A 20,408-nucleotide genomic window follows, 5' to 3' on the forward strand; every position below is an offset into this window, starting at 1 on the left:
CAATTCAAGATAAATAAAAATAGGTGCAGATCAGCATTGAACAGACATTATATTTAATCTCATGACTGCACGTGTGCTTTGCATCCGCTTGGCCATCAACAGACGTTCACGTGGCTGCTTGCAACATTATATTTAATATTAGTGATTGTACACAATCAGACATTTGTTTGTGCCATCTGCTGGACTGAACCAAGCAAAGCATGACTGGCCACATTCATTTCTAATTTTCATTTCAGTTAATTTGCATGCACATGACCTCTATGCAGTAATGCAATTGTATTACTTAATTAAGTAAACACCCAAAATAAATATTTGTATTGTTTCTGTGGCAATATGAGCAGTCCACATGCATGGGTCTCATCTATTTATTCGGTTTAATGTCTTTAATTAAAGGTCTTGACGCACTAAACTACACCAGATTCTATATTTGGATAGCGTTGGATATTTTTCCTCATTTAAAAATTTGAATCAGTGCGGTCATTTTTTTGTAAGAGCAGTCCGTAAAAACAGGACTTTTATTTTGAAACATGTATTAAAGTCAGCTGTGAGAACTTTTGAATGGTTTCTGTTAGTTAAGTAGCAGTGGTTCCACATTAGGCGCAAGATACTATTAATAGCCGTCCCGTATGGTTGACTTGGTTGATCCTAAGACGGTCACGTAAAAGTTTCAGGTAAACGAAAATCAGATTAAACCATGGACAGGCAAGATATTGAATAGCCATTGTCTGAATTGTGGGAGGTTGAGGCGCGTGTTTTGTGAGTTGTTGCCTAACAACCTCTCTCTCTCTCTCTCTCTCTCTCTCTCTCTCTCTCTCTCTCTCTCCATCTCATCCTCCTCTTAACAAAGTCTTACTTCATTTCCATGCCCACAGAGCAGCATATTCACTCTTCGGCATTCTTTCCTGTCTGGAGCTTTTTATTAACTGGTGATTCTGGTTGGGAGAATATGAATGTCAAAAACAACAACTTTACGGAGGAGAGAAGGGCGAACACAGAAGAAGCACCTTATATGGAGATGAAGGTAAGCTTAATTTCTAATTAAAATACTGCTGCTTTATGTGTTTGGGCGTTAAAACGTGACCACTTTTATGTTTAAATTTATAGTGTTTGTCTTTCTTTCATAGACTAGTTTTGGTAACAAGGAGAACATCAAACCTGCTAGCAAAACACAACTTTCACCACTCAAACAGACCAAAGGCAGGATATATTTCAATATAATTCATATAGGAAATATTGGGTATTACAGTTTTAAATCAGCTACCCCCCCCCCCCCCCCATTGCTATTGGAGATTTTCATATTGTTGTCTTATTTCCAGAAGAGAGTTTTGGCCTCAGTTTACCTCTTGGAGAGGAATATGAAAGAAAAAAGCAGAAGTTAAAGCAAGAACTACGTCTTGATTACCGGCGCTTCATGTCTGAGGTACACTATGCTCCTCTAATATAATAAAATATAACTTAATATAATATTTAAAGAAATATTTGAAATATACTGTAAAATAAATTGCTTGCACACCTGTTTTTCTTTTCTTTTGTTATTTAAATAGTTTGTGTTGCTGTTTGTTAATTATTTTAAATAAAAAAATAAAGTGTTCATTCATTTATTATATTTCTTCCTTAGAAAAAAAATCTAATTATTGCTGATCCACTTTCACGGGACCACATGCTGTCTCTTCCCATAAAAGAACGGAGATCAGCGAAGGTAAATATGGTTTTGTTGTCCACTTGTAAATGAAGGCATAATTAAAGCAAATTCCACATTTAATGCCATGACCTGCTTCAGTCCATTCCACAAAGACCGACGCTTACTGTTTGGCAAGCCCTCAAGTGACATGAAAAATGATATGCTTACTCTGAGTGGATAAAGTATCTAGTGGAAACCTGTTTATTGCTGAACTGCAGATCTGTTTTGCATACACATTTAAAATTTGAGATTCGTGCAAACATAAGGAGGTCTTATACTAGGAATAATGATAATTGTTTATTATTACCATATAATTTTTGTATGTTTTGTTCTGTTTATGTAACAGTTTTGTAATTCTACCCAGGAAAAATTGCAGGATGAGAGGAACAAGGAATATAATATGTTTCTCCGAGGGCAAGAGGGAGCACAGAAAATGGGGAAAACTTCAGCTACCCCACAGGTTTGAATGCAATATGACCTTCACATCAACATTGGGAACAAGTAACCTTTACAAATGTCCTTATCGAACCATTTAAACATATTTAAAAGAATATTTCTCCCAAAAATGAAGATTTGCTGAAAATTTACTAACTTTACGGTCACACAATATGTAGATTTGTTTCTTCATTGGAACAGATTTGGAAAAATTTAGCATTGCATCACTTGCTCACCATTGGATCCTCTGCAGTGAATGGGTGCCATCAGAATGAGAGTCCAAACAGGTGATAAAAACATCACAATAATCCACAAGTGATCAACATGACTCCAGTCCATCAATTAATATCTTGTGAAGCAAGAAGCTGTGTATTAGTAAGAAACAAATACATCATTAAGATGTTTTAACTTTAAACTGTCACCTCCAGCTAGTTTTTGGGTGAACTGTTCTTTTAAAATTCTGTAGACCTGAACTTCGCCTTGAATCCTCAGCATATGTTGATTATGTTTCTGTCAGGCCCTGGAGAGAGATCGCTTTGGCTCTATTTCTCCAAAGTGTGCTACTGGTTCTCTAGAGGTGCAAGCGCAAAGGGCCAGTCAGAGCCTGGAGAACATTGTGTTCTCAAAAAGGGAAGGCACTGTGACTGAGCCCTTTTCTGGAGTGCCGGATCACAGGGGAGGCCCTTACCGAGATCACACCAGTTCTGATGAGGAAATGGAGCTCCTAGAGAAGGAGAGGCATAGAAATTTACAGGAAGACACGGGCAGAACCAGGAGAGGAGGAAAACACAACAAGAGCTCTCACAGGTGCACCTTACATGTTCTCTCTGTTGCCGTTTATTCTCAAATTAGAATGTTGTGAAAAGGTCATTTATTTCAGTAATTCAACTCAAATTGTGAAACTTGTGTATTAAATAAATTCAGTGCACACAGACTGAAGTAGTTTAAGTCTTTGGTTCTTTTAATAGTGATGATTTTGGTTCACATTTAACAAAAGCTCAACAAATTAGAATAGGGTGCCAATCAGCTAATCACCTGCAAAGGTTTCCTGAGCCTTCAAAATTGTCTCTCAGTTTGGTTCACTAGGATATACAATCATGGGGAAGACTGCTGATCTGACAGTTGTCCAGAACACAATCATTGACACCCTTCATAAGGAGCCACAAACATTCATTGCCAAAGAAGCTGGCTGTTCACAGAGTGCTGTATCCAAGCATGTTAACAGAAAGTTGAGTGGAAGGAAAATGTGTGGAAGAAAAAGATGCACAACCAACTGAGAGAACCGCAGCCTTATGAGGATTATCGAGCAAAATTGTTCAAGAATTTGACTGAACTTCACAAGAAATGGACTGAAGCTGGGGTCAAGGCATCAAGAGCCACCACACACAGACGTGTCAAGGAATTTGGCTACAGTTGTCGTATTTCTCTTGTTAAGCCACTCCTGAACCACAGACAATGTCAGAGGCGTCTTACCTGGGCTAAGGAGATGAAGAACTGGACTGTTTCCCAGTGGTCCAAAGTCCTCTTTTCAGATGAGAGCAAGTATTGTATTTCATTCGGGTGTTTTGAGTTGATTAGCTGATTGGCATGTCACCATATTCTAATTTGTTGAGATAGTGAATTGTTGGGTTTTTGTTAAATGTGAGCCAAAGTCATCACAATTAAAAGAACCAAAGACTTAAACTACTTCAGCAATTAACTGTTCATTTATTTCAGTAATTCAACTCAAATTGTGAAACCTGTGTATTAAATAAATTCAATGCAAACAGACTGAAGTTGCAATTACTCTAGCAGAAGTTTGTATTTATAAACTCTCCTATCAGTTTACTGTCTTTCGAGTCCACCTGTGGTGGAAAAAATAAAATTAAATTGTGTGATGGTTTTTAGCCTTCATTTTACCTTTAAGATTTCATGTCTTTTGTAGGATTTTCAATTAAGTCTACATGAGGGTTTCTAACAATACAGACAGGAAATGCAGATTTTTGTGGATCGGCTGGATTTACTGCACATTCTATCAGTGGGATTGTATTGATTGGTGTTGATGAGGAAGCTCAAAGCCTCTGATGGCTCTGCACCCAGGCTCTTTAATTTACTGAATATGTGATGTGTGTGTGTGATGTAATAGTATGGCCAGGGCTGCAGATATCAGGGTGTGTTTAGTGTAAGACACTGGAAGGAGATTTTTGTACCTTTTGTGTGAATTATATATATAATTTTTTTTTTTTTTTTTTTTTTTGATGTAGTCTACAAGCACCGACTCCAGCGCAAAGCAGATCTGTCAACGAGCAGAACATGACTGAGTTTGCTACAGGACTTATGATTGGTAAGACAATGAGTGTTTCAAATCAAACTGTATGCAGAATATATATATATATACACACACACATATACACACACACACATGTATGTATATATATATATATATATACATAGAAATGTGTGTACTTTCTGACCTGTGAATGGGTTATTTAGGTACTACTGAAGGGAATGAGGCCTCTCGGAGTCGGAAGGAACATTACAGACTGGAGCTGCTACAGCAAATAGCCGAACAGCAAAAGAACAAAAGGAAGTGAGAAACATCAATTATTTGAAATGCTGATTGTGGGTATTTGAATTAAAACCTTTAAGGGCTCAAATATTCACTTGACCATCTAAACTCAATTTTACAGGGAGAAGAAGCTAGAGTTGAGAGTGGCTGCAACCGGTGCTGTTGATCCAGAAAAAAAGGTGAAGGTCCTCAGGTTTTGAATCGTTAAATATTCAATGTTTTATATTTAGATTTTATATTGTTTCTAAATTAAATTTTAAAGAATAAGAATTCTTTTTTTAAATGACTAAGCATCATATAATTAGTAAGTTGAATTATATAATTATGTATATTAATAAGTGTGCGTGTGTGTGTGTGTGTGTATATATATGTACACACACACTTTAAGATTTGAAATATTTGAAATAACTAGGGGCGTGCATCTTATTTTTAGGACCATTGGGATCTATTTATTTATTTAATTTTTTTTTGCATAATGACATATTCATGGCAATTAAAATAAAATAATAAGAATATTTTGCACAAATGTGCTTCATTTTCTTGTGGTCAACAAGATTTCTGTCCATAATGAAATAGGATAAAAAATAAAACAAAAGTAGTTTATACTAAACATGCACTACGTTCTAAATTGGTGATTATTAGTAAATAACGACTTGAATTTTGGCCTGTACGTCACACAAAGCAATTGTATGTCTTTAGAAGACTTGTAATATACCGTGCAAGAAGATGTTTTTGTTCCTCTCGCACTTTGGAACAAAATTTGAGATTGACCCGATAGACTGGACTTTGACATATATTTTCACTGCAGTCATAGCTGTGCAACACCTGCTGTGCTCGTATTGACAGCCATCTTCCCTTGTTTCTCACAGCCAGAACGAATCAAACAAATTGGTGCCGTGACCCGGGAACATGAGGGCAGGAGAATGGAAGTACTCTACCGCACAGGGCTGGGTCTGGAGGAGCTCAGGGCAGACTCTGCCAGGCGGCTCAAAGAACGGAGACCTCCACAAGCACCAAAGGAGACAGCACCCCCTGAGAGACCTCGTGTTGCTTTCCACTCACCATCTATAGATCACAGCACTGTCTTAAGCCGGCTGGCTAATACATCAGGCCTTGGTCTGGAGGCTGGAGCAGGGTTTGGGTACAAGGACACCAACTTTGTTACTGAAGACAATCACAGAAGTCTCTCAAGAACCCTGGGGGAGATAGTTGCCCCAAGGTTTGTATAAGATTTTGTGTTATGTTCTTAGATTTTGCACTGAAATAACAAAAAATTAACTATTTAATTATATGCCCTAATAAAACTATAGACAGGATTTTATAAATGTTTAATGAAATATGTTGGTTCTCTGATATCAGAATTACAGGCGTGCGTCCTCCATTGGGTCCCTCTGTCACTGACTCCTATCAAACTCCTTATGATAATGCGTATTACTATTATGGAGCTAGAAATCCTCTAGACCCCAATCTGGCCTACTGTAAGTAGCATCAAATTTGGTTAAACTAAATACATCTGCTCTAATGTATGACATTATCTGTACCATTTATTGATATTTTGTGTTGTTGGTCAGTATGAGTAGTGTTATGTTGCAATATGAAATTTGTTTCTGCAGTAGTTGCGTTATAGTTTGGAGTCCCTGGCTATTTTATGATTTATGTAGCTGTTGACTGCATGTTTAATGTGATTTGTTTGTGTTAGATGGACCAGCAGTGGGTCAGCAGGCACACATCCCTCCAAAAGCACAGTGGCCCGTTCCACAGCCTCCCTCTGGAGGCCTCGCGCAGTAAGCACATGTGTTCACACAAAACCCCAATTATTTAGCTTTAGAATTTAGTCTGTCACATGACAGGGATTTTACAATGTGTTCGCAAGTGGCTTCTTCAGTCAGAGTCAGAGCTGTCATTTAGCTGCACCTCATTTAAAACAATACTGTAGTGAAATGACGATATGTATTATATACTGAGGTAACAGTAGGGGGCACATTTATTCAGATATAACCGAATACAACAGAATAACATAATGCTCATGTCTGTCTCTCCACAGAGCGATCAGCCATGCTGTAGTGGTTTCTTCAGGACCAGCATTCTTTCCTCCTGAGAGGCTGCAGCAGGTCAAGGAAAGTGCTGTTAGCTATCAAGAAGCTCTGAAGCAACAGGTACTCTCACAGTGATTTATGAGATGAGATTAATTCAATATCATGCCATAGAAAGGGTGCAAATAATTTGAATTGAATTTATGCAAAGGTGCAGTAACAGGGAAAACTATTTTAAATAACCGTTTTATTACTACAATGAATTGAATATTAATGACAGATTATGTCAGAATTATGACAACCCTCAGACATCAAACCAAATCATGAAGTCATTTAAGGAGTGATGATACAGATACATTTATTAAAACTAGTTACTTCTCAAGATAATATTAATTAAAATTGATGAATAGATGAAAGTTTGAGTGAACACTACTGTTCAAATGTTTGGGTTTGGAAAGATGTTTTTGAAAGATTTATGCTCACCAATGCTGAATTTATTCATCCAAAAATACAGCAAAGACAGTAAGTAATATTGTGAAATATTGTTATTACAAAGTAAAATTTAAAGAACACTGAAAAATGGTTTTCTATTGTAATATATTTTAAAAATCTATATACTGCTGTTTTCACTGTCATAAAAACGGGCTGATGACTTCCTTGTTCTATAAAGTCCCTCCTTCAGAAATTCGTAACGAGTTCTGATTGGGCCAGCGGTTCCTGTGTTGTGATTCGACAGCAGCTGAGTGCGCGCTGCCCTCCTGGAAACGCGATTGGGCTAGTTTTGAGAAGCAAGTGGGCAGGAGCATGTACTTATAATCAAAGCGTTTTTACTGACGAGATGCGCATGAAAATCGCATTTGATTTCTTTTGAACAGCCCTACCATCTAGTTAACAAAGCTAAACAGCGTTGCCCTTTGTGTAATAAGTTACAGAAACTGTTAAACGCACCAACTTAAATAATAAAATACACTTACCGGTTGTGGTCCATAAACAATGCCTTCTCCAGACAAAGAGGGAACTGCTCCATCTTTCAGGAATAATCTTTGTGCGAATCCGGCATTAAACTGATTGAGATTGAGGAAGCTGTTCTCAGCAAAATGTGCTGCACATAGTTTTACATGTGGATTATAATTTTCGCGAACCGTGTTAAACATAAATTGTAACCATTGATCTCCAAGTACAGCGTCTCTGGGAAGGCCAAAAAAAGGTGACTGGACGCATTTCGACGACATGGCAAACGCAAACGCAGCTCTTCCTCTTCTCCGTCGGAGCGCAACAAGACCACGCCCCCCTTTTTGTGTATTCATGTGGGCGGAGGTTAGTCAAAGAACTGTTTTAGTGACGTCATTACTGCAGGAACTAGAGGGATGTAGTCCAAACGGGTCGTTTTTTGTAGTCGAATTCTGTTAAATAAAATATCTCGCTTGGCATTGAACTTTGAGCTTTAGAATTTTACAGATATTATTTATACTCTAACAACAACATTACACACTAACTAAAGTTTAAAACATGGGATCACGAAGAACGGGACCTTTAAACTATACAGAAACCATTTCTTTTTATTGCCATTGATGTTAATATTTTGGTCACACTTTATTTTAAGGTCAAATTCTGGTTATTAACAAACCATTACTTACGACCTCAGTAAACTCCTAATTTTCTACTTATTAATAGTTAGTAATGTAGTTGTTAAGTTTAGGTATTGGGTAGGATAATAGGGATGTAGAAAGTCATGCAGAATAAATGCTTTATAAGTACTAATAAACAACCAATATGTTAATTAAAGGCATGCTAATAAGCAGCTGGTTAATAATGAGAATTAGTCGCTATACTAGTGTTACCAATATTTTTTTTGTTGATACCTTTTTTTTTTAAGAGTCTTTGAATTGAAAGTTCAACAGAACAGCATTTATTTGTGTACTTTTAAGGTCTGATTACAAAATGTTGAGTAGTACTACTTTGATTTTGATGTCACATTCTTACAAATATCTGACTTTTCAGGCAGGCAGCAAAAATCCTTTTTCATCTATTCAGTTATTTGTAGATTGAACAGCAAAAATATTAGAAATAAATAAAATTTGATTTGTGGAAATATGATTTCAACTTGTTTCGGTTTTTTTATTCGGGATTTGAACAACAAATCAGACAATGTGCAGTGTGAACAAAGCCTAATTGTCTAAATTGCGGTGCACAGATTCAAGAACGACAGCAAAGACGGCATCGCGAGAAAATGGAAAATGAGCTGTATGATGCTAAACTAGAGGCTGAGATGAAGGCCTACGAGCCCTGGGGAAGAGCAGGAGGAGGAGCCCCTCTTAGGGATGATCATGGAAACCTCATCAGTACGTATACAGTTCACACTCCACTCAGTCAAATCCCTGTCCACAGTCAGCTGCAATCACTGCAGTTTAATGAGGCTTTCATTAGTGCCATCTGCAAAATTGTGGGTTGTTAGTGGGAGAATTGCATGCAAAATAAAAAATAAAAAACATTAACATACCCATACGGAAATCTGCAAGACATTAATCAATTAAAAATAATACATTATAATGCATTTTTAAATATTTTATTTAGTTTGGCCCTGCTTAAGTTACAGTATTGTATACTTGGCAGAGATATTTATATTTATCAGTGTTCCTATGGTCATGGAAATCATGAAAATTAAGAAAAAAGGTCAAGAAATAATCATGGCAATTCGGATAGTGAATATGAGATTTCATTTTCTGGTTTTACTCTGCTTAGAAATAATTCCACATCTAGAATCTAAAATCTTTGTGAGTGTTCGCTCGGTAATCATGACTAGAAAAATCACTGAAAAGTCTTAATGCTCATTGGAAATGCTTATGCAGATACAAGGGGTATGTAAAATTATGAGCACAACTTGTTTTTAACTTATATAATACTTATAAATACTGCAGTTCAAAAGTTTGGGGTTATTTTATTTATTTATTTTAAAGGGGTGTCTTTTGCTCAACAATTCTCCATTGATTACAATGCAGTAAAACAGCATAAAAGTATTACCCCCGGTTTCACAGACAAGGCTTAAGCCTAGTCCTAGACTAAAATGCAAGTCTGAGTTGTTTCAAATGAAAGAAACTTGTACTGATTGATCTTAAAATGTATCAGTGCCTTTGTTTTGTCTCAAGATGCACACCAGTAATGTTTTTTTCTAAGGCATGTTTATAAAATTACTTAAATGTCCTAATTGAACTATGGCCTAATCCTGGTTTAGGCTAAGCCCTGTCTATGAAACCAGGCCTTAATGTTTTAATAGTTGCTCAGTGGTTTAATTAATAGAGTTTGGATTGAGAACAGAAAATGTATATCATTCATTATCATCAGACTGATACTGAAAATGAATGGTATAAATATTATAAATAATAGTAATGTCATGTTTTTGTGTTTCCAGGTGATTTGAAACAAATGCATAAAACAAACGTGGAAGCTTATGATTCTGGAGGCAGATTAGCAAGGATTCCAGAGGCTTCTAGAACGGGTGACAGAAAATTTACCTCATGTATCAAGTACCATGGTCACAGAATTATAATTTGACTCACAAAAAGTATGTAACTAGAGTGGAATTTAAATGGAATTAAATTTCTAAATGGCTGCAATAATATGCACTTACAGCAGGTTATTAGCTGGTATACTGTATATAAAATGTATATTTTAAAACGAATATACATTTAGCTAAATGTATATTTTAGAAATGACAAATTATTCATATATGGTGTATATATATAAATATTTAGAAAAAAATAACCCTTTGACTTTGATTGTAGAAACTATCAAACCTTTTAGAAGCTACAAATAATAGACCTTTACATCCATCCATTCAAATCTTTTCTGCCCCCTGTAGAACCTGCAGGTTTTCATTCTTCTCAGCCATCTGTGCAAGTGAGGGGTAACCTTTTCAATGAACTGCCCACCCCACAGCAGCGCCACGATCAGGAAAAGTACAAGGATTGCTTGAAACAACAGGTACGGACATTCACTCAGCTTTGGATTCAGCTGTCTCTGCTTTCGGCCTGCTGTCTCACTTTGTCATCATCTTTGAGATAAACAGATCGAGGAAAAGAAGAGAAAGGAGGCAGAAGAGAGGGAATGGCACAGGCTCGAGGAAGAGAAAGAAGAGAGGCGGCTGGCCGAACAGCGAGCTCGGATCCAAAGAGAGTATGAGGAAGAGCAGGAGAGGAAGCGTCAGAAAGAGAAAGAGGTTCTTATTTCATAGTTATATCATGTGTGACAATGGATTCACTTTGAAGCACTGGTCTTGACCCACATTGAACATATCCTCTAAAGGCCTTCACACAGTGTCCTAACCAAGTGTGACACAAAAAACAGAAAACGATAAAACTTTCCCCTTTTTAATCCCTAGCAAACAGCTACATTTGAACGGCAGTCAATGGAAAGATCCATCGTAATGGTGTCATAATACTGTACCAGCAGTTATATCAATTTCACAGCCAAAAAAGGTTTATATCTAATGTCAGTGAGGCACACACAACTCATGGTCAAACAAGTAATTTTCTGGCTTTCTGTTAGTCGAACTTGAATCTGATGTGAAATCTGTATGAGGAAATTCTATCGGCATCATGTGAAATTCCAGTATCCTATTGAAATGGCGTAGATTCCTATAGAAATGAATGGAAAAATGTAATGTAAAGTTAAAAGACAAGGTACAGAAACACAGGATGTGCTTTCTTTCTTTCACCTATTTTATAGCAAATGGCCAAAAATGAGGAGTTGATTAGACATGCCGAAGAGCGCCGTAAAGAGGCTGAGAAAATGAGGAAAGAAGCGGAGGAGAAGGAGAATGAATCCCTAACAAAGAGGCAGGAGAGAGAGAAACCGACACATCTGGAGGAGGTGAAGAGTGCACATTATCAAGTCTGTTACATTTGTTAATATGCACAAACAATTTGCTGACACATTATTCTCAAACCGCAAAAGGTCCACAGGGCACCATCACCACCCCTACCAGCTTTGCAGAAGAAACTACGTCAACAGACGCCCAGACCTCCATCGATGGAGAGCCACCGCTCTTCTGCTACTCTGTCTGTGAGTGACACATATGCACAACTACTTTAAATAACCAAAATCAAGCCCTGCAATGGAAAAATGTCCCCAAAGTTGAAGAAACGCCCAGATAGGGTCCACACTTGAGCTTATTCTGGACAACAACCTCAAACTTAGACAGGAACATGTAGTGACTAATTAGAGTTTTTTTTTCCAACAGATCCGATCGAAGTCAGCACCACATTCTCCCCCAGTGCCTGCCCGCAGGAACGAGATCAGGGCCACAGGTAACGTATATAACATCCTGTCACCACCGCCAGGGCTGTAAAGGACCGTATCCCTGAATTGTATGCTGACTTTGGGTTTTAGAAGAAAACCGTACAGTGATCAGGGAGTTATCGGCCTTGCGTAGGCAGCTGCGGAGTGAACAGAGACGTCTGGAGGGAGAATTGATGCAGTCTAACAGAAATGTTCACACCCCGCCTGTTCATAGCAGGTAGCAAACATCCTGCAGACACACATTTAGAACACGTGTTTAGTTAGAAACTATAATGAAGTCTCTTTCCCCCACAAAAACCCTAAATAAATTCTCAGGAATAATGGTTGCTGAATTGTGTATTTGACCATTGTCCTTATTTATTTGGTAAGTAGCCATGTAATATGGGATAATGTCCAGTAAACAGGTAATGCTTTGTGTTTTACGCTCTTGATCATCCTGGCAAGGTTTATTTTGTCCCTCTGACCCACTGAACAGGTCAAAACAGCACCTCCCGGATGATGTTTTTGAAGTGGCGAGACTACGCAAACAAGTCTCCATTGAGAGGCCGGCTTCCCACACTGCAGCGGTCGACATGCAGAACCTGCAGGAGTTTAACCGTCTGAAGTACAGAGGTGAATGTGACAGAATTTTCTGTCTTTTGCTTGGAAAAACCTCTCTAGAGCTCTTCAATAGGTCTGTAATTTCACTCTCATAAAGACTCGTCACAGCGGTGATGGCTCCCAAAATCCCATTTACCAGCCTTTATTACATTGACATATCCACCATTAGCCATGCTCATTTCCTGTTACTCACACTCTGATCCTTTGTTAGCTTCTGTGTAACATCAAAAAACTACTATCTGCTCTTCAACTACCTGTAAAAGTCACACATTACCACACTGGCTAAATGAGTTTAGCAAAATGCTACATGCCAAAATGGCTGCCGAGTGGAATGACTTGCCATAAAAGGATTTTTGGTTTTAGAGTCAAACTATTTTGCCTGATCCAGAATGCTGACTGGATGGATTGATAGGTGGATGGAGGAAGTTAATAAAATAAAGCAATAAGGCTTATTGCTTTTATAAAACTGATGTTCCATTCACGCAGTAAGGTTTCACAGAATAAAACAGAGCAAATAAAGTATTATGATGTAAATAAAAAAAGTATTCTTCCACCAAACAATGTAGTTCCTCAGAAATGGTTGTGGTTCCAACAGAGTGGTTGCAGAGCAACACACAGACATAAACAAAGGTGTATGCTTGTAGTGTAATTTACAACAGCTTCATACGGGGCTCAACCAATCAGAATCAAGGACCGGAACTATCTGTTTTATAAAGTAGCTTTTTGTTATCAAGGTTATTACTGTCAACTACAAATAATTGTTTACTGTACATTAAATGAAAGAAGCTGAAAATAAAATGTAGAGATATTAGAGATTTTCTTTTAAATAAATCTTATAGCATAATAAAAAATTAAATGTAAAGTAGCATAAAAATTACGAAACTAAAATGAATATTGACACATAGAAATAAAAAAAAAATCATAATAAAATTACATAAACTATAATAAAAACTGAAAATATAAAAGCTAATTTAAAAATTAATGCTAATTCAAAATGTGAATAAATTCTGTTATTGTATATAAATAATACTAAAAAAACACTTTGATAGACATTTTGCAGGGTTTGTAGGAGCAGACGCTAATGGAGAAGCTAAAGATTAAACAGAAGATTATCTATATGAAGCTTAACGTTTTTGAGGCTTTTAATCAATCACCGTTGCATCCACAGAGCAAAAACCTGGATATGGCTGAGTGAAACTGATGCTAATATAGTATCAAATGCTAATGTGGTTTCCTAGAGAAAAATTTTTAACCTTCTCCTCTGCTCAGAAGATGGATTCACCAGCTCTTCCTCTCCGTCTGCCCACCTCATGGGGTGAACGGTCATATCAGTCATCAAACCCCCCAGCAGGAGAGTAATGAGTAGCCTCTCTGTGAACCGTGACTCAGCGCTCGGCTCCATGACCTTTGTCATGCTCTGATTCTCTCTCTCTGCATTGCTGTGCCAACTGGTTTGGCCATATCAGAGCTGCTGTTCTCCTCTCATTTGTGATGGACAACACTTTGCTATATGTGTCAGTGTTTTCTGTGATTGGATAATGTTTGTAAATGTTCTGCTCTATCTCTATTTAACATCCCTGCATTATCTGTTGTCCTAGACGAGAGGATGACTCTTATCTGTGTGTGTTTGTGTTATCAGATGGTGCATCTCGTGAGGAGGTGCGGCAGACGTATCCTGACCCCCCCAGTGATGATCACAGTCTAGATATCCAGCAACAGGCTCTGGTACGCAGACAGCAACGAACCATCAACAGCCTGAGGAGGGGCAGAGCTGTTGGTCAGTCTGTTATTGAGGATGGGCATTTTTTGTTGTTGACATTTTTGTGATTTATGTGACATTTTTGTCATGATACATTTTGGTTAGTACAATTTATTAAAATAAATGAATGCTTTTATATAGCAAGGATTATAAATCATAAAATGATCATTTAATCAGAATCCTAAAAAAGTGCATCACAAGAATATTAAGCAGCACAACTGTTTTCAGCATTGATATTAAAAAGAAGAAATGTTTCTTGAGCACCAAATCAGCATATTAGAATTATTTCTGAAGACTGGAGTAATGGTTGCTGAAAATTAAGCTTTGCCGTCACATTATAATATATATTAAAATAGAAAACGGATATTTAAAATTGTAATACGTTCACAATATCACTATTGTACTGTAGTTTTTGATCAAATAAATATCACCTTTGTGACCCCATTCACACTAAAAATGACAACTGTAATGATAACAGTAGTTTTACTATAATGATAATGCCAAAGAGAAACAATGTTGTTGGTATCGCTTTCAAACCACTTTTTTTTCAGCTGATGAAAGATCAAAACATTGACAGCCAATCAGAATCAATGCTGCTTTAAAGATCTCAAGCATTTTAAAGTGATACTCCATCTTTTATCTTTAAAACCGGGAGGCTTGTGATTGTCCCATAGACTGCCAAGTAAGTTACACTGTCATGGTCCAGATAAGTATGAAAAGCATCATCAGAATGTCAGCCTTGCCACAAGGGTGCGCTGTTTCTATGTGTATTCATGCTTTGATTTGAAAGAAAAGCGCATCGTTGTGGTGTGGCTGACACAGAAGAGCTCAGGCAGTTTGAGTGATGTGGAGAGACACAGAGGAGACTGTTGACAAAGGAATTGTTGAATTGTCATTATTTTTCTTTTCTCTTCTTACAAAAAGTATTATTGTCGCTTCAAAACATTATGGTTGAACAATTGATGGCAGATGGACTATTCTGACGACGTCTTTCATATTTTTCCGTACCTTGACAGTGTTACTTATTTGGCAGTCTATGGGACAGTCTCAAGCCTCCCAAATTTCATCCAAAATATCTTGAATTGTGTTCCAAAGATGACCAAAGCTTTAACAGGTTTGGAACGACATGGAGGTAAGTGATTAATAACAACATTTTCATTTTGGGGTGGAGTATCCCTTTAAAGTGGCAGAGAATTTAACAGCAATGCGCACTTATAATAAACAGAACAATATCTTCCATTGACGTGGATGGTAATATAGATAATGTTGTCTTTATAGTTGTTCCTGGGCTGAATAGGCCTTAAGAAAAAAACCTTTTGAATGGTATTAGATTAATAAAAAAATAAAAAAACTGCAGACTCATACAGAACCTTTATTTCCTGAGCAGATTATTTTGACGTTGTGTCTTCAGGGCAGCGGCATCATGAGCAAGTGGGTAGAGTTTACACACCACAAAATAAATCTCGACTCTTTTTCTGTGACCCATTTTGTGAGACCTTAAAGGGGTATCCGCACTCTATTAGCGCTGTCTGATGATTCAGGTTATTGACTTGACGTCTTTATTGGTGTTGATCCCCCCCCAGAGGCTGAATTCTGCACAGGATCCAGGGAGACACTTGCTGTTAGACTCAGAGAGCGCCTTTATTAGTAAGTTCCCATAAAATGAAGAACGGAGGGATGCGTTTTCCTCACAAATGTATGCCAGCAGTGCTTTTTCACGTGCAACATTTAGACTTTTAGATTACATTTAGATTACACCCACCAGTTTACATACTTAAAGGGTTTACCCCAAAAATAAAAATGGTAATTTACTCAAACTCCTATGGTTCCAAACCTGTATGATGTTTTCTTTTGTGGAATTTGAATAATTTTTTTTTGAAATGCCTTTATTTGGTTACTTTTTTAGAAATAACCAAAGCATTCTTCAAAATCTCTTCTTTATGTGCTAAACAGAAGAAAATTAAACCGTACAGCTTTGGAATGACATAAGGATGAGTAAATAATGACTGTATTTTTATTTCTGGGTGGACTATCATAATAATAATAACCTATGCCATGAAGTGTAACCTATGCCATGAACCTATGCCATGAACTGGTGAAGGCCAAACTTATTATGACGTTTAGTTCTGTAGTTCATCTTTAATTTGGTAATATAAGGTGATATCTAATTTAAAATACATTTCATGGGTAGCATTAGAGTTGAGGCTTATTGATTAACATAATTTAGAAATACATTATATTACTATATTACATACTATATTACAAGTATAGGGTTGTGTGTGTGTCAGCATGAGCAGCAGACAATGCGTGACAACACCGTCAGACAGCTGCTGTCACTGCCACCAGAGACGGACGACAGCTAGTGTGACAGCTATGAATACCAGACAGAAGAGAGATTGACTCTGGGGTGAGGATAATGCCTGTCCTCAGCGGCACCCCAGAGAGATCAGCAGTCACCTTGTAAATGAGTTCCCAAAACAGTCTCAGTCTCATCCATTAAATGCCATTTCATTTGCTCGGTTTCAATTACCAAGCTTTGATTGCTTGACTCGTGCATGATGAACAAGAGAGAGAGAGAGAGGAGGGACTGCAGAGTCTGCTGTTTCTGAACATTTGTCAGCTGTAAATAACCAATCAGTTGTTTCTACACAGACCCCAGTGGCGATTCATTCCTTCTACAATCCCGTCGTCACCAGAGAGCGAGACCCGCAGTTAGGAAGACAGACATGTCTAAAGTAAGAGTTCCCAGTAACTACAACCTCACTTGACCAAGGCCAAGTCATTAGCTCTGTTTTGAAACCTAGCTGCCTTGCTGACTACTTCCTTCATGGGCCGGTGCCATTCGTGCAGAACGGGAAGAATGGGGAAGGTATAGAGTCATGCTTTTTTAAGTTAAATGTTACAATGTTGTGTGAGATTCTGCTAAAGATATGTGATGTGAATGCAACTGTCAAACATGTCCATTTAGCAGTACAGTGGAACCTCGTAATTGACTGATTTGGAACGCTTTACATAGGTAACAACTCCCAATTGTTGCTGTGCAATATGGATTAAATGCATCTTTCCTTAGAATTTGGTCAAAACAAGGTATCTTTAAAGCCTGCTAACTATTTAGAAGCCACTGGGTTGGGATTTGGAACCGAGCTAGAATGTGCATGGAATGACTGACTAGTGCTTAATCACTGTGCTTTTGTTTTGTCTGTAGGATGTGGTAAACAGGTACGCTCGACCTGACAGCAGTCCTGACAGTCAGTCTCTGCACTCGCTAACTGGCACAGAAATAGAGTGGCTGAGGGAGCGCACAAAGAACAAGATGACATCGCTGAACAACATGAGAGAACATGATTGGAGATCAGGTCAGGAGCTCTGAATCTGAAAGGAGATCACCTAGGATTGGTTAGTCTTGTGCATTCAGACTACATTTGACTACTGCCGTTAAGTCTGGTCAACACTCCAGCTTAATCTGGTGCACCCTGACAGGAAGAGACCAACATGCAAAACCTAAAGTATACATTAGTAGGGTGACTATAGATGCGCTTTTTCCCCGGACACGTCCTGGCCAGGATTTCTATATTGCCAAAAATATCCAGGTTTTGGATTTTTCATACTTGCTGAAATACTTGCGAAAATTAGTTTGACCAATAACATGCTGGCATTGTACATAATCGACCAATCGTGGCACATGAGGAGGAGGGATCTACAGAGAACTTCAAAGCGATGCAAATGCATGAACATATTAGGTGTTCGACTCGAAGCGGTGCTGCGCAGACCGATCAGTGTATGACATCAAAGTACCACAAGAGTGATTTGAAAGCGCAATGAGTCGTCTGCTCTCTACGGCTCTCATGGAACTTTGATGTCATAACACCGATCGGTCTGTGCAGTGCAACCAAAACCTGGATATTATAGCCATGAAAAAGGGCATGTATGGTCACCCTAACTTTAGTTTTGATGCTTAAGGTCTTGATATACTCACAGCAGAGTTTTACACTTTGCTTAGTATTAGAAAGAAGTTTGAAACAACTGAGCAGCAGTATATTGTTAGCGAAGATCCATATAACAGTTTTAGTTTGAATAGAAGTTTTAATATGTTTACCAGTCAGAGCAAACTTTTCTTTTGAACTCCGTTTTGGTCTGTGCATAGCCTTTCAAAGTTTGCTCCATTTAATGGAAAGACTTAACACATACGCACTAGAAAGATTTAACTTTGTCCAGTGTCTGCGCTATTTCTGTCCAGAAGTTATGGGTGATAAAAATGGTGTGGGTGTCTTTTAAACCCCTCACACAAGCGTCTTGTGTAATGTTGTTGTCATTGATCAGTTTCTATTTCGATTGCAATCTCCTCAGCCAGTGCTGCCACCTTGTGAACACAGTGAATAGTAAAAAAAAATTCAAGGCGTTTATGTGAGCTGAGGGTACAGAGTATGCAAGATTAGCAACATTGGGCTGCACACATACAGTACTATGCTGATGTTGACATTTATGGCATGTGCACCGTATGCAAAATGAAGAATATTTTGGACTTAACACGACCAACTGCAGTTTGCTGTTTTGCCTGATTTTTAGGGGTGGATATGTCTAGAATCCAAAGTACACAAAGATAAAAAAAATGTAAATCTTGTTTTAGCTACTTTTGTTTAGCAAAAGCTCTTCTTAATGAGTTAGCGCTATGCTAAGCTGTTAGCTTGCAAACACAAAGCCATAAATGTCATTCGAAGCACTGATGTATGTATCTTTTGTGCTATCTAGGGGAAGTGTCAACAGAGGAAGGGGAGGAGCTATGGCCAGAGACTTCTCCTTCAACCGACCGGTGCATTTCCATTGACACCATTGCCACAGACCCCTGGTTACGTCATAGCTCCTCAGAAACACTGAAGAGATTCATGGGCAGTCGCAGGCCATCCAGCCGAAACCACATAGGCCAGGATTGGGAAGGACTGTCCACTTACCATGGTTAAATCTCATTAAAAACATCACAGTTTTGCTATTTAGTTTGTATGTTAAGTACATACAAACTTGTATACTTGAGGCCAAAGATGAACATTAACGATTTATAAGTCCAGTTTCTTCGTTACTGTCTTACTTTCAATTGATGTGAATGAAATATTGCATTTAGATAGTTCTGGAACACTTCCTGTAGCATTAAGAATGTCTGGGAGAAAGTGACTATGATGCTTCACACTGTGACTGTATGAATGTGTAAACTGCATGAATTCTGCTTGTTTGTCAGGTGAGCGATATGGACTTCCAATGTTGTAATATGTAATTTGATTTTCATTTTTAATTATTGTTTTGTGACACATTAATTTTAAGTAGAAATATGAGCTTATGCAAGCATAAGCTTACAGTCTAACTGAAAACATAAGCTAATGTAATAAGCATGTAAGGTAATGTCTATGGACTCTTTAATAAATATTTTCTTTGTATTTGATCTATTGACCTTATTTTTCCCGTAAGAGTGGGTGTGGCCATTTGTAATTTTTTTTTAATTTTAATGTCTGGCTTCCAGTGTAATCCACATCCAGCTATTTTTAGTTATATGAAACCGCTCATTTTGCTGCTTATCGCAAACTGAGTTTTGCCATATTTTTTTAGTGTATTATCTAAATTAAGAACTCACTGGTTTGTAGCACAAGCAGTTTTACCATTTACTGCAATCTTATATTTCCCTACAGCGGCAGCAGCTAATGAACTGGAAGTCTCACACATTCACAGGAAACGGCTGGCTTTTGTGTTGAAAAAAATAAACCCCATTGAAATGTGATGAGTGTGTCTGCGCTCCTTTTTTTTTTTTTTTTTTTACAGCTCAGGTCTTGGAGAAACACTATTTTAAGCAAAAAGGTACAATTTGATTTGTTTCTGATACAATTTCTGACCACATAAACCCTGAGACTGTTTATGAAATTCAAACCGTAACTGAAATTGCTTAAATAGTGTTTCAGTTGATTTTATATGCTCACCAAGCTTGTATTTATTTTATTAAAATACAGAATTTTTTTTTTTTTACGATTTCAAATAACTTTTTTGTTGTAATATATTTTAAAATGTAATTTA

At 37.6% G+C, this 20,408-nt stretch overlaps 1 protein-coding gene across 2 annotated transcripts; it reads left to right on the plus strand.

The window, feature by feature from the left end:
• The first annotated feature begins 514 nt into the window (after positions 1–514).
• LOC132124003 (centrosome and spindle pole-associated protein 1-like) lies at positions 515–19,789 on the plus strand. Of its 2 annotated transcripts, none has more exons than XM_059534722.1 (29): positions 515–671; positions 848–1,021; positions 1,125–1,197; positions 1,317–1,420; positions 1,619–1,699; positions 2,046–2,141; positions 2,634–2,923; positions 4,360–4,439; positions 4,589–4,685; positions 4,786–4,843; positions 5,534–5,883; positions 6,024–6,142; positions 6,373–6,448; positions 6,709–6,820; positions 8,892–9,039; positions 10,107–10,193; positions 10,557–10,678; positions 10,764–10,913; positions 11,423–11,565; positions 11,644–11,758; positions 11,937–12,003; positions 12,086–12,212; positions 12,471–12,607; positions 14,235–14,372; positions 15,742–15,785; positions 15,938–16,001; positions 17,007–17,089; positions 17,560–17,710; positions 19,104–19,789. In XM_059534722.1, the coding sequence occupies exons 2-29, from the start codon at positions 863–865 to the stop codon at positions 19,310–19,312; spliced, it is 3,480 nt and encodes a 1,159-aa protein (XP_059390705.1). In that variant the 5' UTR covers positions 515–671; positions 848–862; the 3' UTR covers positions 19,313–19,789. The 2 variants fall into 2 exon arrangements, with proteins under 2 accessions (XP_059390705.1, XP_059390706.1); XM_059534723.1 differs by having other exon boundaries at positions 6,376–6,448.
• Positions 19,790–20,408: the final 619 nt, after the last annotated feature.

The sequence above is a fragment of the Carassius carassius genome, chromosome 42 (assembly GCF_963082965.1).
Source record: "Carassius carassius chromosome 42, fCarCar2.1, whole genome shotgun sequence".
In the NCBI taxonomy this organism is placed as follows: domain Eukaryota; kingdom Metazoa; phylum Chordata; class Actinopteri; order Cypriniformes; family Cyprinidae; genus Carassius; species Carassius carassius.

Bases quoted from the DNA above. Each gene is read 5' to 3' on its own strand.
- LOC132124003 (XM_059534722.1), top strand. From the start codon at position 863: ATGCCCACAGAGCAGCATATTCACTCTTCGGCATTCTTTCCTGTCTGG. The intron at 1,022-1,124 runs GTAAGCTTAATT...TTTCTTTCATAG, and splicing joins CACCTTATATGGAGATGAAG to ACTAGTTTTGGTAACAAGGA. The intron at 12,213-12,470 runs GTAGCAAACATC...CCCACTGAACAG, and splicing joins ACCCCGCCTGTTCATAGCAG to GTCAAAACAGCACCTCCCGG.